The sequence below is a fragment of the Drosophila biarmipes genome, chromosome 2L (assembly GCF_025231255.1).
Source record: "Drosophila biarmipes strain raj3 chromosome 2L, RU_DBia_V1.1, whole genome shotgun sequence".
NCBI classification, from domain to species: domain Eukaryota; kingdom Metazoa; phylum Arthropoda; class Insecta; order Diptera; family Drosophilidae; genus Drosophila; species Drosophila biarmipes.
Genome location: NC_066612.1, coordinates 12,918,653 through 12,937,912, shown reverse-complemented (window position 1 = coordinate 12,937,912; position 19,260 = coordinate 12,918,653). Strand labels below are relative to the sequence as shown.

Sequence of the window (19,260 nt, the reverse complement as noted above, 5' to 3'; positions counted from 1 at the left end):
AATTATTGCAGAAATGACAAAAAAGACAAAAAAAAACAGGAAGCTTTGTTTAGTTATTTAACTTTAACCTTTCTAATAATTGGTATATTAATTGTCATAATTTGTTGTACTCAATATCAACCCTTAACTAACACATCTCTTAATTAAATTGATTTATAACACATGCCAACTAATTGATTGCTCTCAATCAATAAATTACTTCCATTGATACTGACGTTTATCCGTAATTGGCTTTATTCTGTTTAGTTTGACAGGCAATTTATGATGTCAAGATATATTGCAACCTCGTTTAAAGATTATTAGTTGATCGATTATTTATTGAACTGCAGTTGCATAGAAATTTCTGTGTTTTCCTTTAAATAGACCGAACATATTGCATTCAAAACAGCTGGCAACAAGTGTTTCCTCAGCTCGCCCAGAAAATCCCTTTGAAGTGTAACAAGTAGCGAGTGAAAAGTCAAAGAGGGTTAAGTTCACATGCACATACACACACACTCGGGATCCAAATGAAAATAAAAGAAAAGCCGCCCGCCTAAACGACCCATATTTTGCGATGCTTCTGCCTCAGCTACTGTCCTCCAAAAGCCCCCCACCAACCCCACTTAACCCCTTGAACTAACTAAGGAAGCAGACGTGAATCAATTGCCTCGGCCTTTGTTTTTCGCCGCCTCGAGTATATAAATTAGCATATTTCAAAGGCAAACAACAACAGCAACAAAAGAACGAAATTGCAATAATTGGAGTCCTTGACAGGACAACAATGACGTGAGTGAGAGGAGGACAGCGAGAGGATGGCGACACTGCACCAGTTTCACTTTTGTTGTTAACCCTTTGATGTTCAGCAGAAGTGGCACTCGGTCGTGTGTCCTTGCCACAGCAACAAAAACACGAGGAGGCTGCTTAATCAGTCTTTAAAGGCCAGACAGAAGGGCAGTCAGGTGTCAAGTGACCCGGAGACAGGGGTTAAGTCTTAAATCAATTAAATCCTATAAAATTTTCTCAGGAGTTAAATATTTCTTTAAATAGTTCAAGAAATTTTTATATCCTTAGGAAAAGTGTAAAGTAAAATGTTGTACTTCACTATTGACTATTACTTAAATATTTTATGAAATATATTTAACAAATTTATTTCTCAATGTATATGGCTTTTAATTGTTAAAAAAAACCATTACTAATTTATGGACGACTGAGTATTAAATCGAATTATAATACCTATTCCAATGTGTTAATTGGACCGCAATTCGAGGATAACAAAGGACATTCTCTCGCATGCGATAAGCGCAGCCAGAATGAGCAGCCCTGCCTCAATTTCTCAGCGTGTCCTGTGTGTTTGTTGGTGCCTGCATCCTTTGATGTATTTTTGTACTTTCGCCAGCCAGTCGCTGAGCCAGGAATCGGGAATTCACCCTCCAAAGGAAAGGCACGCGCACATTCCACATCCACCTCCCAGCGAAAGTCCCACACCACTCCAACGGATCCGTAATTCCCAGGATAACACGCACGGGAACAGGACAACGAGGATGACGACGAGGCCGGTGACGAGGACGATGCGAGGACAACGAGAACAACCGACGATGTTGATGGCGCTGGCGATAACAACGAAGCCAGCCTCTGTTTCAAATATTTCAATTTTAATTTGCATTTAGAGGCCGTCGAGCTCGGCTCTCGTCTCATAGTCGCGCGACTCGCTCTGCTGGCAGGACGTTCGTGTCCTGTGTCTTCCGTGCGATAAATAAAAGCATCCCACACTAAATGCAAATTAGTTGAAGTTCTTAACAAAAAATAAAGTGTTCAAAAATTGATATTTATAATTCAATAAGAACTTACAAAACTAATCTCGATTATTAAAAATCTAACAATAAATAGCTTATTCCAAAAAAAGCCCCGCCAAGCTCATTTAGCTCCAAAAAATTGTCTTATGTTTGAAGTAACGAATTTAAAAGTATAAAAGTATATAACTTAAATAATTAAAACCAATATTAAAAAATACGAAAACGTAATTAAAACTAATCAAAATCAGTTTAATACCAAAATTATTTGTGTTATTTAAATTTAATTAAAGCATGTAATTTGGAACAAAAGATGTTTGACTAATTTATAGCTCTTTTTTTATTTTAAAAGTTTACTTAAAAACCCAAGTCAAAATTAAAACACTTGGCAAATAATTATTTGTGTACTTAAAAATTGAAAAAAAAAACATTAAAAATTCATTTTAAAAAATTTGTTTTAAAAATATTACAAATCCCTTTACCATTTTAGAGTATAATATTGTTTAAAAACTAATAAAAAGCAAGCCATTATTCGTATATCTTTAAATTACTTATAAACTTTAATAATATCATTTATAAACTGGTAATTGAGATGGAAATCAGTAAAATACATAAATTTTCTGTGTACTTTTAAATGTATAAAAAAAAAAAAATTATCAGAACTCTACAAAATTACAAAGTATCAAAGGAAGAGCACTTGGAAATGATTCACATATTAACAAATTACTAATAACATGTTTGATTAAATATTTAATACATTTACAGTACCATTTAATAGTACCATTCTAACTTAACATGCTTGTCTCATTTAAACCAATCGTATTAAAATTATGATCGCCATTCTGAAACCGATTGCCACACAGCGAGCCATTAACCTCCAAAAGCCGCAAAACGAATCAAATCAAAGTACGCAAACCACCCAGAAACAGAAGCGAAGAGCAAAAAGCGGGGAAAGACCTCATGCAAAACTACAATAATCTGAAACTTGTATTACAGACCAATCGGACAAGCCCAGCCTCCTCTTGGTGGCGGGCAAAAAACGATTGTAAATGAGAAAAATGAAAAAATAACGAATGTTACGACAAACATTACGAGAAAACGATTTTTGCTATCCAGCCAGTAGCCAAGAGGTTGAGCTCAAAGTTGAAAGCCATAGCAGATCGTCGAATGGCCGGTCTTTGGCCTCTGGTTAAGTGAAAAATTAAATTAATTTGGATAAAATTGTGGATGTAAAAGGAGAAGGCTGGGAGAAACGAGGCTCCAAGACCAATCAAATTATAATCCAATAAAATATGTGTAACTAAATATTTCAGTTGGAAACACCAATTCACAATACAATAATTGCAAGACAGGAAGTGGCAATTTATAAAAAAAGTATATTTGACAGATAATTAACTAATAACTTAAATAAATAGAATAAATAATAAGAAACATATCAAATTACAAATTAATTTTCATGAAGAGAGATCTTTGAGGAAAGAAAAAAGAAAATCACTATAAAATTATATCTTATTAAATTACCGTACCCCAGAATAAAATCTTACAGAATCAATCTAATAAAAATACAATAAAAAGCTTAAGCTAATTTCAAAAATAAAATATTTTATTTCCCCTAATTTCGAGTTTCAGAAAAATTAAATTAAATTAACAACTTTCTACACATCGAAAAAATGTGATTTGGCTAAAATACCCAACTAAAAACGGCAACAATTTAAAAAATGTGAAAGGCCAAAAGAAATAAAATGTAATAAATTTCAAATGAGCTCTACAAAATGTATCCTGCTGCTTGGCCCCTGCGAACGACCAAAAGCACAGTGCCAAGTGATAAATTGATTACCGAAAATGCAGTGCAATTAAACATTTGGCCACAATCGTATGAAAATTTATGCAAATCAAAGCCGAGCGATGACTGCGTGGCGAGCAACATCAAAAGGCCACGAGCAACACCAACAGCAGCAGCAGCAACAAGAAGCAGGAAGCAGCAGCAGCAGCAGCAACAGCAACAACCTGGTTGCCACACCGGCAACATCGCGCCATTGCAATTTGCATTTAATTGTTGTGATTATCTTGGCCTGCTGCACACGCTGGTAAGTACCTCACCAGAGCATACCACTTTGTGCCTATTCCATCCTAAGACCGCATAGTCCATCATCAACCATTCGCGAGTATGTAAAGCAAAAGCCCGCTCTGTAAAAGGCCTGTCAGCAAATTAACCTCGAGCCGGGCTCATTACGCCGTGTTTTATTTTATGTGGCGGCCCGTTGGCGAGTTAATTAATTAAACGACAAGCAGCAACAGCGGCAACAGATTAATCAATCGCCCGAGTTGGCCGGAGAAACAGCTGTCAGCCAAAGGTGTTGGCATAATTAATATTGATCTAGTGATAGGCCAGGGAAATTAAGCTAACCTAATTGTGCCCGATTAACATGAGATTGTTGCGGCTGTGGGAATTACACGGTGGCGAGCAGGCTGTTTTCACCTTCACGCATTGTTTCTGGGATGGAATAAAATAGGGGAATTAATTTAAAGTTTTGTGGTAATGGGTTAATAAAGCTTAGAGCCTTTTGATCCACTCAAAAATACAAATTCAAAATTTATTTTTATCTAATGTTTTATCAATTAATGTATTTCATTTTAAATTAGTCCAGTCGAAAGTGCCTAAACTATTAAAAAACTTAAATAAAATAGTAATACACTACGCAAATAGTAAAGCTTCTATAAAATTAAAAAATTCTTAAACAGTAAAAAGATGTGAATTATCATTAATTTTAAAGCGTTTTTTGTGCAGAAAAAAAGCAAGCAACAACTGTGGGGCAGTTTAAGTATTACTTGTAATGTTATAGTATATATTATTTGTATTATTTGCCAGAAAATTCTGAGGTTAAATAAGTAGACACAAAATAAAAATAAACTCAATGTTTTAAGATTTTGACGTTTTTCCGCTCTGATAAAGTTTGGAATCCAAAAATAAATTTTACAAAAAATGTATTAATTTAGTTACTTTTTCGACAACAAACCTATTAGGCGGCCATGCTTACAAGAATGGCAACTTACATGTTAGACCAGGCCGAACAAAGACCGCCATTTTAGAAGGCTGCAGCTTGCCGCAAATAAAATTGCCAACGGCTCCCGTGGCAGTGGATGATTGGAGCTGGGATTGCAGTCTCAGTTGGTGGATCGGCACAGGGACTGGGATCGGAGTTGCCGAACCACGGGGGCCTACACACAATTGAGCTGATTCCAATTGCAGGGTGGTCCCCGGCACTCAAGTTTTATAATGCGCCTGGTTTGCTTGTCAATCTGATTCTCCTGGCCTGGCTCTGGATTTTCCATGTGCGCAGTGAGGCGGAGCTGGCGACAGGGTGCCTGGATCAGGGAGCAGGGAGCAGGGTTCAGGGAGCTGGGGTGGATGGATGGATGCTGGTTGCATTACTTCGGCTTGCCTGACTGGTTGCCTCGCCTAATAGTTGCAGCTTGTTAATCTCGTTACTCTCGTTGTTGTCATACACTTTCAGGGGGTATCTTAGGTAGTTCAAAAACCTTTAATTACACTAAGAGGAAAGTTCTTTCTACACAAACAATCTCAATTGATCAGATGTCTTATTGTTTACTTTACATCAAATAATCGTATTTTTGTATAGCAAATCCAAACCACGATCAGTGCGTAAGGGTGTTGCTTTTTCGAGAAATACAAACTGAAACTTTTGTTGTACCTTGGGGTTGTCAACATACTTTTTGCCCTGCTTGTTGAGACTGCAACTGCAGCATTGCAGCGATGTTGCAACTGAAGTGCAGCCTGCAGTTCGCTGGCGCTGCTGCTGCTCCTCTGGCTCAGTGTTGCCCTCGTCATCCTTGTAGTTGCAACGTCATAATTGCAACGCATAATGAGGAGCACACACACCCACCGCCGTGGTGCGCCACAATTTCGCCCGTTTGAAATGCAAATGAATTGTCGAAGAGCCACGCCTCCGGGTCGCAGGTTCTGCAGTTTGCAGCTTAATTGGGTGCACACACAACACACACCCACCGCCCACCGCCCACCTGCGCACAGGTGAGCAAGCGATGCAGCAGATTTCACACGTTCAAGGGTTCTTCAGGTTCTTTTTTCGCATCAGCACCTCCGACTTGAAGCGAATTTATTTATGAGCCAAAGCTGCTAATTTGCCAGTCGCTTCCGCCCACCTGCATAATATGTGTTATTGTACGCAAATCAATGAAATAATGGTGTTTCTTTAAGATTCAGATTTCAGCTCATTTTTAAAAGTTAGTTTGATAATTCAAATTACAAATAAAAGCTATATATACTCTAATTTATGACTATAATCTTATTAATTTTTTTTTATACTTCTGTACTTAGTGTACTGTACTAAGAATATCTATCTAAAAATGGTAGTTCTATTTTTTAAATGATTAATTAAAAGTCTGCTATTTCATATAAGAGTTGAGAAGAGTTGAAACTCTATTTCAAGACATTTATCAAAATACTTACACAATCATTAAAAATCTTAAAAATACACCTATCTCAACTCAAAAGATTTCAAATTCTTTGAAAAAACCCTCCGTAATTTCCTAATTTAATCTCCGAAAAATAAAGAATAATATTAGATTGCCAAATTATCCCCCATGGTGTATGGAAATGAAGTATTTTAATGCCGGATCACCCTGTACGGACGGATGGATCAAAGACATTCCTAGCTGTTGCTGCGGTCGCCCCAGTCCAGTCCCCCTCCCAGTCGAAACAAACTGTTCAGGAATGTCTCCACCAAAGTTATCTGCCCCGTCTGAAATGCTTCAATCTCCGGCTATCCGTCTGTATCTATCGCTGTGTGGGAAACATTGTTTTGCCTAACTGGCTTAGGCTAGGTGAATAACAAAGATTGTGTATATATATAGTTCGCTGAAGGCATATGCCGAAAGCAACAGAAATCCTTGATTTATGCATGGGCTACCGTTTGACAGACCAGACAAAAAATATATAAGAAATACATATACGAAAAACAAAGAAAACAGGCTAAAGAGTCTGGCTGTGGCGGCGCCTATTAAAGCCTCAATCTTTTTATGGCATTTCAATAGAACTCGGGAATCATCGAGCGTGAGAAAGGACTGCAGCGGTTATGAAAATCGAAATTAAATTTAGAGCTGGCCAGTTGCCGGCTTTTATCTTGGCCTCAACACTCTTGCAGTCTGATAAGCAGACGTCTTCGCTCCTCTTCGAGGGAACAACGATCGATAAATTTTATAAGCGAATCAATTGCATTGCTATCGCATCGCGTGAAATACGCAAACGAGGAATCTGGAAACTTAACTGGCCTGAAAATCATGACTCAGAGGCCTAAAACCGGCGATTCAGGCACTTTTAGTGCACTGAAAATAATTCCAAATCGGCGTTAAAAATAACTTTGTTTTGAGGGTTTTCTTATACAAACTTCTACTTTTTATATCCTAAAATTGAAGTATATTCTGGTCACAATGTGATCTTCAGGTTAGAAGTAATACCATAAATTTATGTCTTCTAAATGTGTTATACAAAGTAAGTTATATAATGTAACTATTATAACTATTGTAATAAAATATATAACTTTCTTAAAAATAAATGTATAATGTTAATTTCGATTGTATTGTCTTACAAGCTTTTTCTGCCAGTGCACGCTCTTTCCCTCTTTACGTTCGCTTATCAGTTTTATTGAAGTCGGCAAATGGCATCGGCAATGGTAACTAAAAGCCATATGCTTTATAAAGCTGTTAACAAAATGTGCATCAGTTTAAATTCTTTATCTGGCGAGATGTCTGGCCCGCATTGCATATTCGCATTCGTATCGCAGAAACGTCAGCCAATTAAAATGCATTTTGCCCAAGAAGTTGTTCGGGTTATTTTATCCTCTTTTTTTCCGGCTTGATATTTCTTTTACTCGTTTAAATCGCAGTTTTGTTGCTTCGATTCGAAAATAAAGATAAGGGGAATGGGGAAAAGATATATCCGTTGCCAAATGTTTTTTATTATATTCTAATGTTGTTTGTTTGCTATTAAGATATAATGGACATAAAACTCATGAGTTAAAAGTAACTAATTCTGGACGTCATTAATGGTTAAGATGCTTTGCTTATCTAACCACATTTAAATGGTATTTTTCTTATTACATGGAATTTTAAATTTTTTTTTTAATTTTTGTGAGTTTAATAATATTTATATTTAGACCTACATATACAAATTAACTTTAAAACCACAATTAAAGATAATGATATTTAGTCTTGTGAGATAAACCAAATTGTGAGGCCTGCAGTAATTTCTTATGCAAATTCAGTATTTAAAGCTACAAATTTCTGAAATTATTTGAACCTGCTGTGCGGATCTTGCCATCTGCTGATCTGCTGGCTAAATCAACGAGCTGCAGTTACTCCAGAACGCGAGTGGCATACAAATGAGGCGCAATGGCGATATGGGGATCTCTAAATCTTCGCTCTTTGCAACAAAGAGACGTGTGTGAAAATGGCACGTTTATACATTTGAGGCATTTTTGTTTTTCCTTTTTTTCCTACACGCGACGTGCCACAATTAACCCGGCGCGGAAGAGGCAGCAGATCGCAGGTCTGGGCATTAAGAAAATATATATTTACCAACGATTTTGAGCTGCAGACGCCAGACGCACATCACGTATCCGCCCGGTATTCCTCGCTGCGTGTCGTAGATCAACGCGATTTCAACGCGATTCCAAAGCGATGCAAGTGGCGATGTGGCAACCACTTTACCCCAACATCTGCTGAGGCTTAGACCTATAGCTAAAGTCAGATGAAGTTGTTCAACGTCAACCGGCACTCACTCACATACTACCGCTGGAATAAAATCTGAAAAAAAACTCGTATCTGTTTCTCTGGCTGAAGATCTAAACACCTCGGCTCGGCTTAACTCAACTTGGTTGACCTTGAATGCCACGGCCCGATCTTAAATGGGTTCAGTCGGGAGCGAAATTGTTAAGCCTCTTGAAGTACATGGGAAATAATGAGGTAATATTGTTAGGTCCATTGATAGGAAAAGTTTAAAAATTGTACTTTCTATTCAGGTTTAAATCGCTTAAATATACTAAACCAAAAAACATCTAAGAGAACTGTGCGCTTTGTAATATTTAAGAGATTATTCAGTTCTGAAGGCTTCAAAATCGTTAACTTTAAGACTAGAGTTTTTTTTTCGGTTTCTAAAACACCGAATGATTCATCGGCCAACAATTTGACAACAAGATATATAACACTTGGTAACCAAAATTATATTTAGCTACTGTCTCGACCCGCTTCACTGTGGGATAGCTCGATAAAATCTCTGAAAAAGAAGCAAATTTAATTTCACATCTAGAGAAACGAAAACAAAATGAAATTTAATTAGTTTAGTCTTGCTTTTATTTTGGGGTTTCTTCTGCGGTTTCTGCCAGCCACACAAGGTTAATTACTGTTTTCGAAATGTTGGGTTAAGTTTTTCGGGGCATTTATTGCCAACTGCGGTCGGTAGCTATAATCAAATTTTAATTGGATTTAAAATTCTGACAGCAAAGTCAAGCGAACTTAACATTTTCCCATCGCTAGTCTAACTTTAATTCGTAATTCTTTTCAGGCTTTATGGCTTGCCGGATGGTCGAGCCACCTGCCGTTCAGTGCCTGGATTGACCAAGGATCAAGTGGAGCTGTGCTATAAGGCCAGTGATGTGACGGCAGCAGCTCTCGAAGGACTCGACATGGCCATTCGTGAGTGCCAAATTCAGGTAGGAAAATGGACCTTAAACAGATGATTGAAATACCAGAAAACCTATAAGATTCTCAAAATGATTAAAAAATTAAAAAAACGTTTCTGGAAACCCAGATACTATATTTTATATATTAGATTACTTCAATACGAAATATAACTAAACACTTTCTTGAAAGCAAAAATATGTTTTAAATTCAAAGCCCAGATCAAATTTTATTTACTGAAAATGAATATTTGGATGGCACATTTTCCCTATATATAAATGAACTCCCTAGCAGTTGAATACCATTAAACTGAAACTATTTGCCTGCATTCTCCCAACAGTTTCAATGGCATCGCTGGAACTGTTCGTCGCTGAGCACAAAGAGCCGCAATCCGCATGCCTCCAGCTTGCTGAAGAAAGGTGAGTTTGCCCAGAGTTTCTCAGGTTCAGGTTGCCAGAGGTAGCCGTGGCCCAAAGCCATTAAGCTGACACTAAAATGTGCAGTAAGCGTGGCTCAGCTTTCACGCAAACAAAATCGCTTTATGACCGGCCCGAGTTGCCAACCAAAGTCCCCCAACTGTCAACGAGTTTTGCGGTTCGGAAAAGCCCGAACTGGGGACGGGGGCACTGGGATTGGGAGGAGGAAGACATCGCCGGCCCACACGCAAACCGCTAGGAAAAGAGTCTAATTAAAATTGCCCATAGAGGCGACGTTTGGTCAAGCAGACAATGTCCGAAGCTATTAACCGGCGCATTATTAGACACGACATGGCACAAAAGCCACAGCAGCAACACAATCCCAGCTTCTAATGCTCCCACACAGGGAATATTTGGTATAACTAATAATATATCTTAAACATTTTAGATAAAATTTTTTTACAAAATGTTTTAGCAAACTTCGTTCAACGTAATTTTAAAAGTTTTAATTTCACTTAATGTATTTATTAAATTCTTTTATTCTGAAAACATAAGCAAAATATGTATTTAAAACGCTTACTTAACACCTTAAATATTAAGGTTTTAATAAAAAGAAAACAAGACCTTTTTTATATATTTCTTTTCTAAAACTTCACGACTCGCACATGATTTTGATAAATATTTTTTCCTGTGCACCTATTTCAACCGGACTAGATCAAATTTCTATGTGCCCGACTAAGAGTGTTGAGTGGACCTCGTTCTGAGTAGTGGGACCCACCGTTTTGTCACAGCCCGGTGCATCGCATCGCAAAAACGGCGGCTATGCGAACTTTGACTTTGATATCTTAATCTGTCCGCGGGGCATTGTGTTACCCAATCCGCCGATCCGTTTGGAAACCCACGCGGCGTGTGCCTTATGACGGATAGATCACACACTTTCCGTAGAACATCTAAATGCAACAAAGGGAGGCCGCGTTCTAAGCCCCTTTTGTTGGCCGGGCCAACAAGTAGCGGTATCTCTGATCACAGGCGCCGATCTCTGGTTTTCTGCAAACTGGGAAGCTTCTTAATTTCCGCTTTGACTACTGTTATGAGTCATGATATGAATGGGATGGGTGGCATAATCAATTGTTATATAAAGTTAGAAAAAGGTCTTTTATGAAATAAGTTAGGAATGGGGTAAACAAGATATTAAGACATAAATATTAATGTTTAAAATAACTTAAAAACTGTTAAAAAAATCTTTCAATTAATTTAAATATTTTATGTTATGTATCGCATGTATTAAGATTTGTAAACTTGTTTTATGAGTTCACTTTATAATCTTTAAAAATTGCGGCTTTTTTATACTTAAATCGAACATCAACGTGGAAACCCTGTACGTCAAGTTGCGCCGTTCCTTAAACAAACTCATTAAAAGGAATTGATTTCACGTGAGGTACATAGTATTATTAAGATTCATAAGCCCTGTCTTTTAAACCTGTTTTTTACCTTCGTAACTTAACACCAAACTCATTAAAAAGTAAACACAATTCAAAGAAATAAATCCGTACTCAATTACCCACTAATTTGGCCAAACACTCGTGCCGTCCTATGGGAACAACCCCAGTGCCTTAACCAGAATGCTTCATTAGCTAAATTATGCATCATACGACTGCTGTAAAAATGCCAGAAAGGGGGATAGGATGACCATGGAGATGCTACCAAAGAAAACACAATGGAAATGGCCAAAATGGCGGCTCTGCAATCCAGATGCAAACGATATATAGCCGGAGATGTTCGGGAGATTTCTCACAAATTTCAATGCGACAGGCGACAACAACGAGGCTTAACAACAAACAGAAGCTAAAAGGGAAAGGCCAGGGGACTCGGACTCGGACTCGAACTCGAACTCGGCCTCATCTCGTTTTCGTCTTTCGTACGGCGTAATTTATTTGCATTCATCGTATAAATTATATTGTAAGCAAACCACTTCATTCAATTTCAATTTAAAAAATTGTTATCTCCCTTGACGGATGCTGCCGCATCCACTGACAACGAACAGCCGAGACAAACGAATGCTTTTTGGAGCGGAGAAGACAGGACGGGACAGTCCTGGGAATGGACATGGGCTGTGGGATGTGGAATTGGAAAAGTGGGTACGGACAGAGTCCCAACATTGTCATTGTCATTCCTCTGATGTGATTATCAGCATCATTCGCGGTTCCTAATCAGTCTGTATTTATTGATCCCAAATGGTTATCCCTTTCGATTAAAAACATACTAAATTATGTTGGAATTAGGATTAGAACTCTAGACCTTAAAAATGTACGCCCGCCATTTCTGGCACTATAAGTTACGTTTAAAAACGGGTTTTCTTTAGGTAATTTATTTTATTTGAAAACAATTTTTTTATGAGAATTTGAACTTTTAATTGTTAAACGTAGACACTTTTTCTAAATAATTAAACTAGAAAAGAGTTTAAGAAAATTTACATTCAACCCTTAATATTTACTAGATTAAAGGGACTTTAAATAAATATATTCGAGTTCTGAAATATATTTAATTCAAATTTAGATTTATAAAATCCTAGACCGTAGTTATGAAAATGGAAACTCAACCGTTGCCGCGGATTTAACGAATCTGATACCAAATCATTCCATTACAGCAAATGTTGTGCATATTATTTGCATTCGGGCGGGGGTCTTTTAACGGATTGAGGCAAATGCCAGGCCGGCGGGTTAAAGTTAACAACATTGCCGAAAAGACAATGCCGAACCATAAATCTCCAAATGCATGCCACACCAGCAGCAGCCGAGGCAAGAGCAGCAGCACTTCCAAGTAACTCTCGACTAGCCTTCAGCCAATATGGTTAACCCAAGCTTATGTCACTGACATGTCTGCGGATCGTCCGTCCCCGTCCAGTGTCCACTGTCCGCCGTCCGTTTGTCAACCCGGTCCGTTCGTGCGTCCATTAAATAAGGAAGGAACTGCACATAACGAGAGTCAATATTGACAGGCCAACAGCAACGCGTGCAACGATCGCGGCCAGCGAAGACGACTTATAAGGGCAGAAAGGCAGCCACAAAGTCAGGGATCGATTCGATGGACGATGGACGCTGGACAGGGGACAGGGGACAGGGGACATGGGACCTCAAGATCGGGGGCCAGCGATGGGGCGACCAAGTGAAACGAAACAAATCAAGTCGCCCGGTCGCCGAGTCGCACAATGACTGACAATCGAAACGGCGCACGGACAGGTCAACTATTTTGCATACATCTACTATAACTTATGGAACTCGTCGATCGTCCATCGTCCATCGCCGATCGTCGGAACGTCGTCGTTGCAGATCGCTGATCTTGGATTGGGTTGCTGCTACGGCTGCTGCCGCTGCTACCATGCATTATTGTCAATCAAATGGAGCGGCGGCGGGGGGTTCGAGACCCCCTTCTAAAGGCTGCAGCCTAAAAGTAGTAAAAGGATTAACTACACTTCAAAATAAGATAGCCTAGTCAAGTTTTTTTTTCAAAAAACTCCGTTAAAAGTAAAAATTAATATCAATGTGTAATTTTTAGTATTTTTTTTATTTTTTAGTCTAGTAATCGATAAAAAGTTATCAATTTACTCCATTTTATGATCATTTTTTATATGATCCTTATTTAATATATTTGCTAGAAGCTAGAAGCTAGAAAGATAAATATCATAAAATATATTAGCTAAGAACCAATGGTAAGGTTCTTTAGTTTAGTATTATTTTCCGAACAACCAGAAATTAAAATAAGATATCATATTATACCATAAAAAATGAGGATGTTACATGAGATTTTTAAGACAATCTTCAAATATGTTTTGCTCTTCATAATTGTAAATTGTTTAAAGCTAAAATATGCATGTTTTAAAAATGCAATGGTAGTTTTTATGTTAAAGAAGTACATTTTTTAGTGTGTGTTTTAGGATCGACCTTTATCGGAGGACCTCTCGTTCACTCTCTAGGGTTTCTCTGGGGCTTCTCTGGGCCTGGACTTGTGACAACAAGCGAGCGACGTATGTCGCAAACAATTACTTGGGATTGCAACACGTGGGACAGGAGACAGGGGACGGGAGCAGCAGCTCCAGACTCTGGCGGAGATCGAGACAGGTCGCCGAGCCAAGTCGAACGGCCTCCCGATCTCGGCTTTGTGGCCAATTTATGCGCAAGGCGGTGAGAGATCGCGAGATCGGCAGATCGAGGGACCCCAAGGCATTGTCAAATGTAACTGTTGCCAATGATGTGATTTGGATTTGCAAATGGCCCGAGAGGGGACGGCCAGGCAAACAAAGCGTGCATAAATCAAGTCCGCGATCGCCGATCACCGATCACCGATCATTGATCACCGATCAGCGGCCAGCGATCACCGATCGGTGATCAGTGAAAAGCGGGAGTGGAGTGGCGAATGCGCAGTGGGCTGGGGCTACTGTTCGCTGATGCCTTGATTGATGGCGTCTTAATCGTCAATCAAATGCGCGCTACACACACAATTTTCCATTGCACTTGCACTGCGCAATCGATCGATGGAACGGGAACCCCCGATCTGTACGACAACTTGTCACAACATTGACATTTGCATTCGTGCGCATCCTGAGTGACGGACTGGCCAACTTGACTGACTGACTGATTGCTTGACAGCGACCGGGCCTGGGGCTCGGGCTGGGACTGGGGCTCTAAGGAGCGGACGGAACGGACTTGGGATCCGCGACCCCAGAATGACGCAAGGCTGTCACACTGACATATGTACTCGCATTGTCGCCGATTCGGAGATCTCTCTCTGCGTTTGGCTTTTATGCAAAGTGGCGCTGACCATTTGCATGTCAATCGCTTGACAAATGTTGCCAACTTTGGGCCACTCACGGCCATGTCGACCATGATTAACGTCAGCATTTTTGACAGCCATTTGACAGCTGCCAGCGCTGCATAAGGCTTTCAAATATACACTGACACATTTATTTATTATTAATATGGCAGAAACTCTTGTTTCAATTTATTCTAACCACCATTTTTCCGAAAACCCCTGCAGAAATAAGTTAACTTAAATATGATTTATTGATTGGCATTGATTGAGCTATATCTTTAAACCTAAAATACTTGTGAGCGTATAAGTCAATATGATCTCAACCCTCTTGGCAATTTGATAACCATACATTTCATATTCTTTACTAAAAGTAAATATTTTTAAAATATTATTTTATAATTATCATACCCAATGATTGAATATAAGGAACATCTAACAATACTTATAAACCAGTCATTAAAACATTATATTTTTACATTAAAAAACAAGCATTTTAAGTAAACCCCCTTTTTTAATTTATATGTAGTTAAGGTGTTTTGTATGGATGTTTATGTTATGTTACTTTAAAAAACCACCTTATTCCAGGTATTTTTTTTCATTTTTTATTTCGTATCTAGTATTTCCTTGAGTGTATCTCAGCCTTGGGTGGGTGTGGACTGCATCATTAAAAGTGGTCTTGCCACAGTCTCTTTGCTTTGAGCTGTTGTCAAAGCTGAAATGCCGCTGTATTCCCAGGGCGGCCACTGCTTCGAATGCAGCGTTAAAAATAACACCGCATAAATTGCAATAGTGGCCAATGATTCCCAGGGGCGGCTATTTCGAAGATTCCAAGCCGAACCGAATTGAACCGATCCCAAAGTTACTCCTCCTCATTGTTTCTTCCCGTTTTAGGCTACCGGGAGAGTGCGTTCGCCTTTGCCATATCGGCTGCCGGGGTGGCCCACAGCGTGGCCCGTGCCTGCAGCCAAGGCCGTTTGATGTCCTGCGGCTGCGACCCCACCATCAATCGCAAAACGCTCAACAAGAACCTGCGCCAGTCGCTCGACAAGGAGAAGAAGCAGTTCCTCCAGTACCTGGAGACGAACCAGATTCTAACGCCCGAGGAGGAGAAGAAGTACGAGCGGTCGAAGATCGCCAGCCGCTGGAAGTGGGGCGGCTGCTCCCACAACATGGACTTCGGGGTCGAGTACTCCAAGCTGTTCCTCGACTGCCGCGAGAAGGCCGGCGACATCCAGTCGAAGATCAATCTGCATAACAATCACGCCGGCAGGATAGTGAGTGTGCCTTCTATAAATTTATAAACTCTCTTTCTATTTTTAATAGGTGAAGTTATTATTATATCCTTTAGTTGATTACATTATAATTTTGGTACTACAAAAACTTAAATACTGTATAAGTGGAAATCATAATTTAAAACTATTTATAATAATTCTAATACGATGTTAGTTATTTTGCTCCTGGGCCATCTTAATAATTAATTAATTAATAATTCCCTTTAATAACTTAATTTTATTTAGAAGAAATTACATTTATTTAGAAGAAATTACAGGTGTCTTTAAAAAAATGCATTTAAGTACTTCTTTGATAACATATTCTTTCAAGCAGTTTTCTGCATTAATTAATCTCTTGTATCTCTTTGATTAACCGTAGTTGATTTAAGGTACTGTTTTCTCACTTAAAAAATCAATATTTAAACTATTTTTTGCAGGCCGTTTCCAACAACATGGAGTTCCGCTGCAAGTGCCATGGAATGTCCGGCAGCTGCCAGCTGAAGACCTGCTGGAAGTCCGCCCCCGACTTCCACATCGTGGGTAAGGTGCTGAAGCACCAGTTCCGCAAGGCCATTCTCGTGGATCAATCGAATCTGGGCAATGGGGAGCCCGTGGTCGTTTTGAAAAGGGCGCGCAACAAGAAATCGAACGGGGGCAGTGGCTCGGGGTCCACGTCCTCCGATCTGGACACCGCGGATGCATCTGGGAGCCACGATGGCGGTGGAACTGGTGACTCCGAGGCGCGGCGGCACGAGGAGCTCGGGGTGGAGCGGGGCACGAGGCAACCGAACGCCGACAAAAATGCGGCAAGAATGGCCCGCAAACTGGAGACCTCGTTGTTCTACTACCAGCGCTCGCCGAACTTTTGTGAACGGGATCTGGGAGCTGATATACAGGGTGAGTGATCAAAATACCCATTAAAAATTTTTAGGGGATTTTTTTATTAATTGCAGTTCAGTTTTAGCCGAGGCTAAAACAATTTTGTAGTATTTTACCTTTTTTTTTTGTCTTAATATCATTAATAAAGTAGTCCTCAAAATAGCAATCCTCATGATGTATTGAAAATATAAATCCATCCAGTTGGGTTTTCGGCTGAAGCTACTGATTCTTAAGTTTAAAGAAAATTAAAGTATCACTTCATGTGCTGCGTGCCGCTTAGGTTTTAATTTACAAATTAACTCTCTTATATTTTTAAGATTTTTTTTGCAAAGATTACCAATATTACAAGTTAATTTACAATTTTTCCGCTAAGACATTCGGTGCTACTAATTAAAATTGATTTACCGATATGATCCAAGCGATAAATTTACCTGTAATAAATAAATCACAAATGCAAATGACCAATAGCAAATGCAACAAAACCAAAAATATTTTTTAAGCGGGCTAACAAACATGCCACATAATTCACGAAAAAAATGCGACGACGAGGCATGCGCACAGCAGCTCAGTTTAGCTTAGCTCAGTTTGGATCGGATTGGATCGGATCAGCTTAACGCAGTTTGGACTGTATAAAGCAGGGGCTAAGGCAAAAAATCTGGGGGGTTCTTATTTTAAGCATTCATTAAGTATCTATTTTCCACAATGCCTTCATTTTAATAATACTAAACTTGGCTGAAATTTTAGTTTATATTTTATAAACTCGCCGATTAGCATTGTACAAAAGCAAGCTTAAACAATTTCCACTTGAAAAAACAATTAAATGGGGGCAGTTTTAACCCCTGGAGCCCCCTCTTGAGTCACCCCTGGCTTGGGGATCGGTCGCACGTTCACATCGAAATCGACGTCTAACTGCCACTTGCAATTTTCGTTAGCCATTTTGCCGTTGACACATTTGCAAATTATCAAAAGCCGCTGCTGCGCCGGCGACTGTCAGCAGTTTAAAAGTGTTAATTACGACGCAAATTTATAATTAATCGCCGGCTTAGCCCGGTAGCTCTAGCTCCAGCTACAGCCCCGAGCTCCGAGCTCTCAGCTCCAGTGAACTGGGGACCAGCCCATCGGGCGTTTTGATTCATGTGCCCGTGTCCGGTGTCGTGTCTAGGCAAATGATGGCAATTAACGTTGGCAATTATCGCCGGCCAAACAATTATGATACTTTGTTTATGCTTTAGTTTAACAGTTTATTTACGGCCTTTTAATAGCTTGTCCTCTAGTGGGAGGAATTAATTGCGATTTTATCGAGGTGTTCATGTATTAAATGGAATGGAAAAATGAATAAAACCGCTTACAGAGCGCATTTCACCTATAATAATAAAACAAAAATGTATTATTTTATTACAATTCGATACAGTTGCAAAGAAATTTTTAAAAAGAACAAACTTATAAATAGTTATATGGATTAAATGCGGACTATGAATTTAATTAAATAATTTTAAATTTAAAGAAACGTAAGCTTACAGAAAGGTTCACACTCAGATATTTTTAGAAACCTTTAAAGTAAAAAATTATTTAAATTTAAAAAATCTATAAAACGCCTTTAAAAAACTTCTACCGACAACCAAAGAAATGTCTAATAGTTTACACATTTTAAAACAGATACGATAATAAAAATTGTTACTAAAAATGTTTGTATAATGGACTATGGCAAAATACAACATTTTATTTTATTATTTGGCTAACTTTTGATCTTTATGTTTACTTTTGAGAACTAAAATAACCAAGTCAAAGGCAGTAAACTTAGCTTTAATTTTTTCACAGGCACCGTGGGCCGGAAGTGCAACCGGAACACCACGACCAGCGACGGGTGCACCTCCCTCTGCTGTGGGCGTGGCCACAGCCAGGTGATCCAGCGGAGGGCGGAGCGGTGTCACTGTAAATTTCAATGGTGCTGTAATGTGGAGTGCGAGGAGTGCCACGTGGAGGAATGGATTAGCATATGCAATTAAGGATGGAACAGGAGGAAACGGAAAGGGAACGGAAGCGGAAACGGAAACGGGAGCCTCAGCCACACGCATAAGAAAAGACTTTTCTTCAATCTAACATACACTTAAATCAGTATTAAAGAAAACATAACATACGCAATAGGGCAACCATCAATAAACACGTGTGTGAATGCAATGCTTAGTTTAGCAATCTCCAGCCATTTGGAATACGTATAAATATATTTTGTAAATACGAATAATAAGATGCATAATTAGTCTGTCAATCAGCTGATTTTCACTCGGGTTGGCGATTTCCCTTTCACCTGGCCGAGCCACCCACCTGTGTCGCTGTGTTTTTTGCTCTTGCACGTGAATGTCGCCAATGAATGCGGCTAATTGAATTAGCCGGCTAAATAGT

The 19,260-nt window shown here is 39.1% G+C and overlaps 1 protein-coding gene across 1 annotated transcript; it reads left to right on the top strand.

The window, feature by feature from the left end:
- The first annotated feature begins 3,404 nt into the window (after positions 1-3,404).
- Positions 3,405-19,185, top strand: LOC108033527 (protein Wnt-10b). The gene is made up of 6 exons (XM_017107872.3): positions 3,405-3,856; positions 9,370-9,517; positions 9,826-9,904; positions 15,602-15,984; positions 16,419-16,878; positions 18,679-19,185. Exons 1-6 carry the CDS (start codon positions 3,645-3,647, stop codon positions 18,864-18,866), a joined length of 1,470 nt encoding a protein of 489 aa, XP_016963361.1. The 5' UTR covers positions 3,405-3,644; the 3' UTR covers positions 18,867-19,185.
- The last annotated feature ends 75 nt before the right edge of the window (positions 19,186-19,260 follow it).

Excerpts from the sequence above, each read along its gene's own strand:
- LOC108033527 (XM_017107872.3), top strand. The coding sequence starts at position 3,645 with ATGAAAATTTATGCAAATCAAAGCCGAGCGATGACTGCGTGGCGAGCA. Across the intron at positions 3,857-9,369 it reads TTGGCCTGCTGCACACGCTG|GCTTTATGGCTTGCCGGATG; the intron begins GTAAGTACCTCA and ends AATTCTTTTCAG. Across the intron at positions 9,905-15,601 it reads CTCCAGCTTGCTGAAGAAAG|GCTACCGGGAGAGTGCGTTC; the intron begins GTGAGTTTGCCC and ends TTCCCGTTTTAG.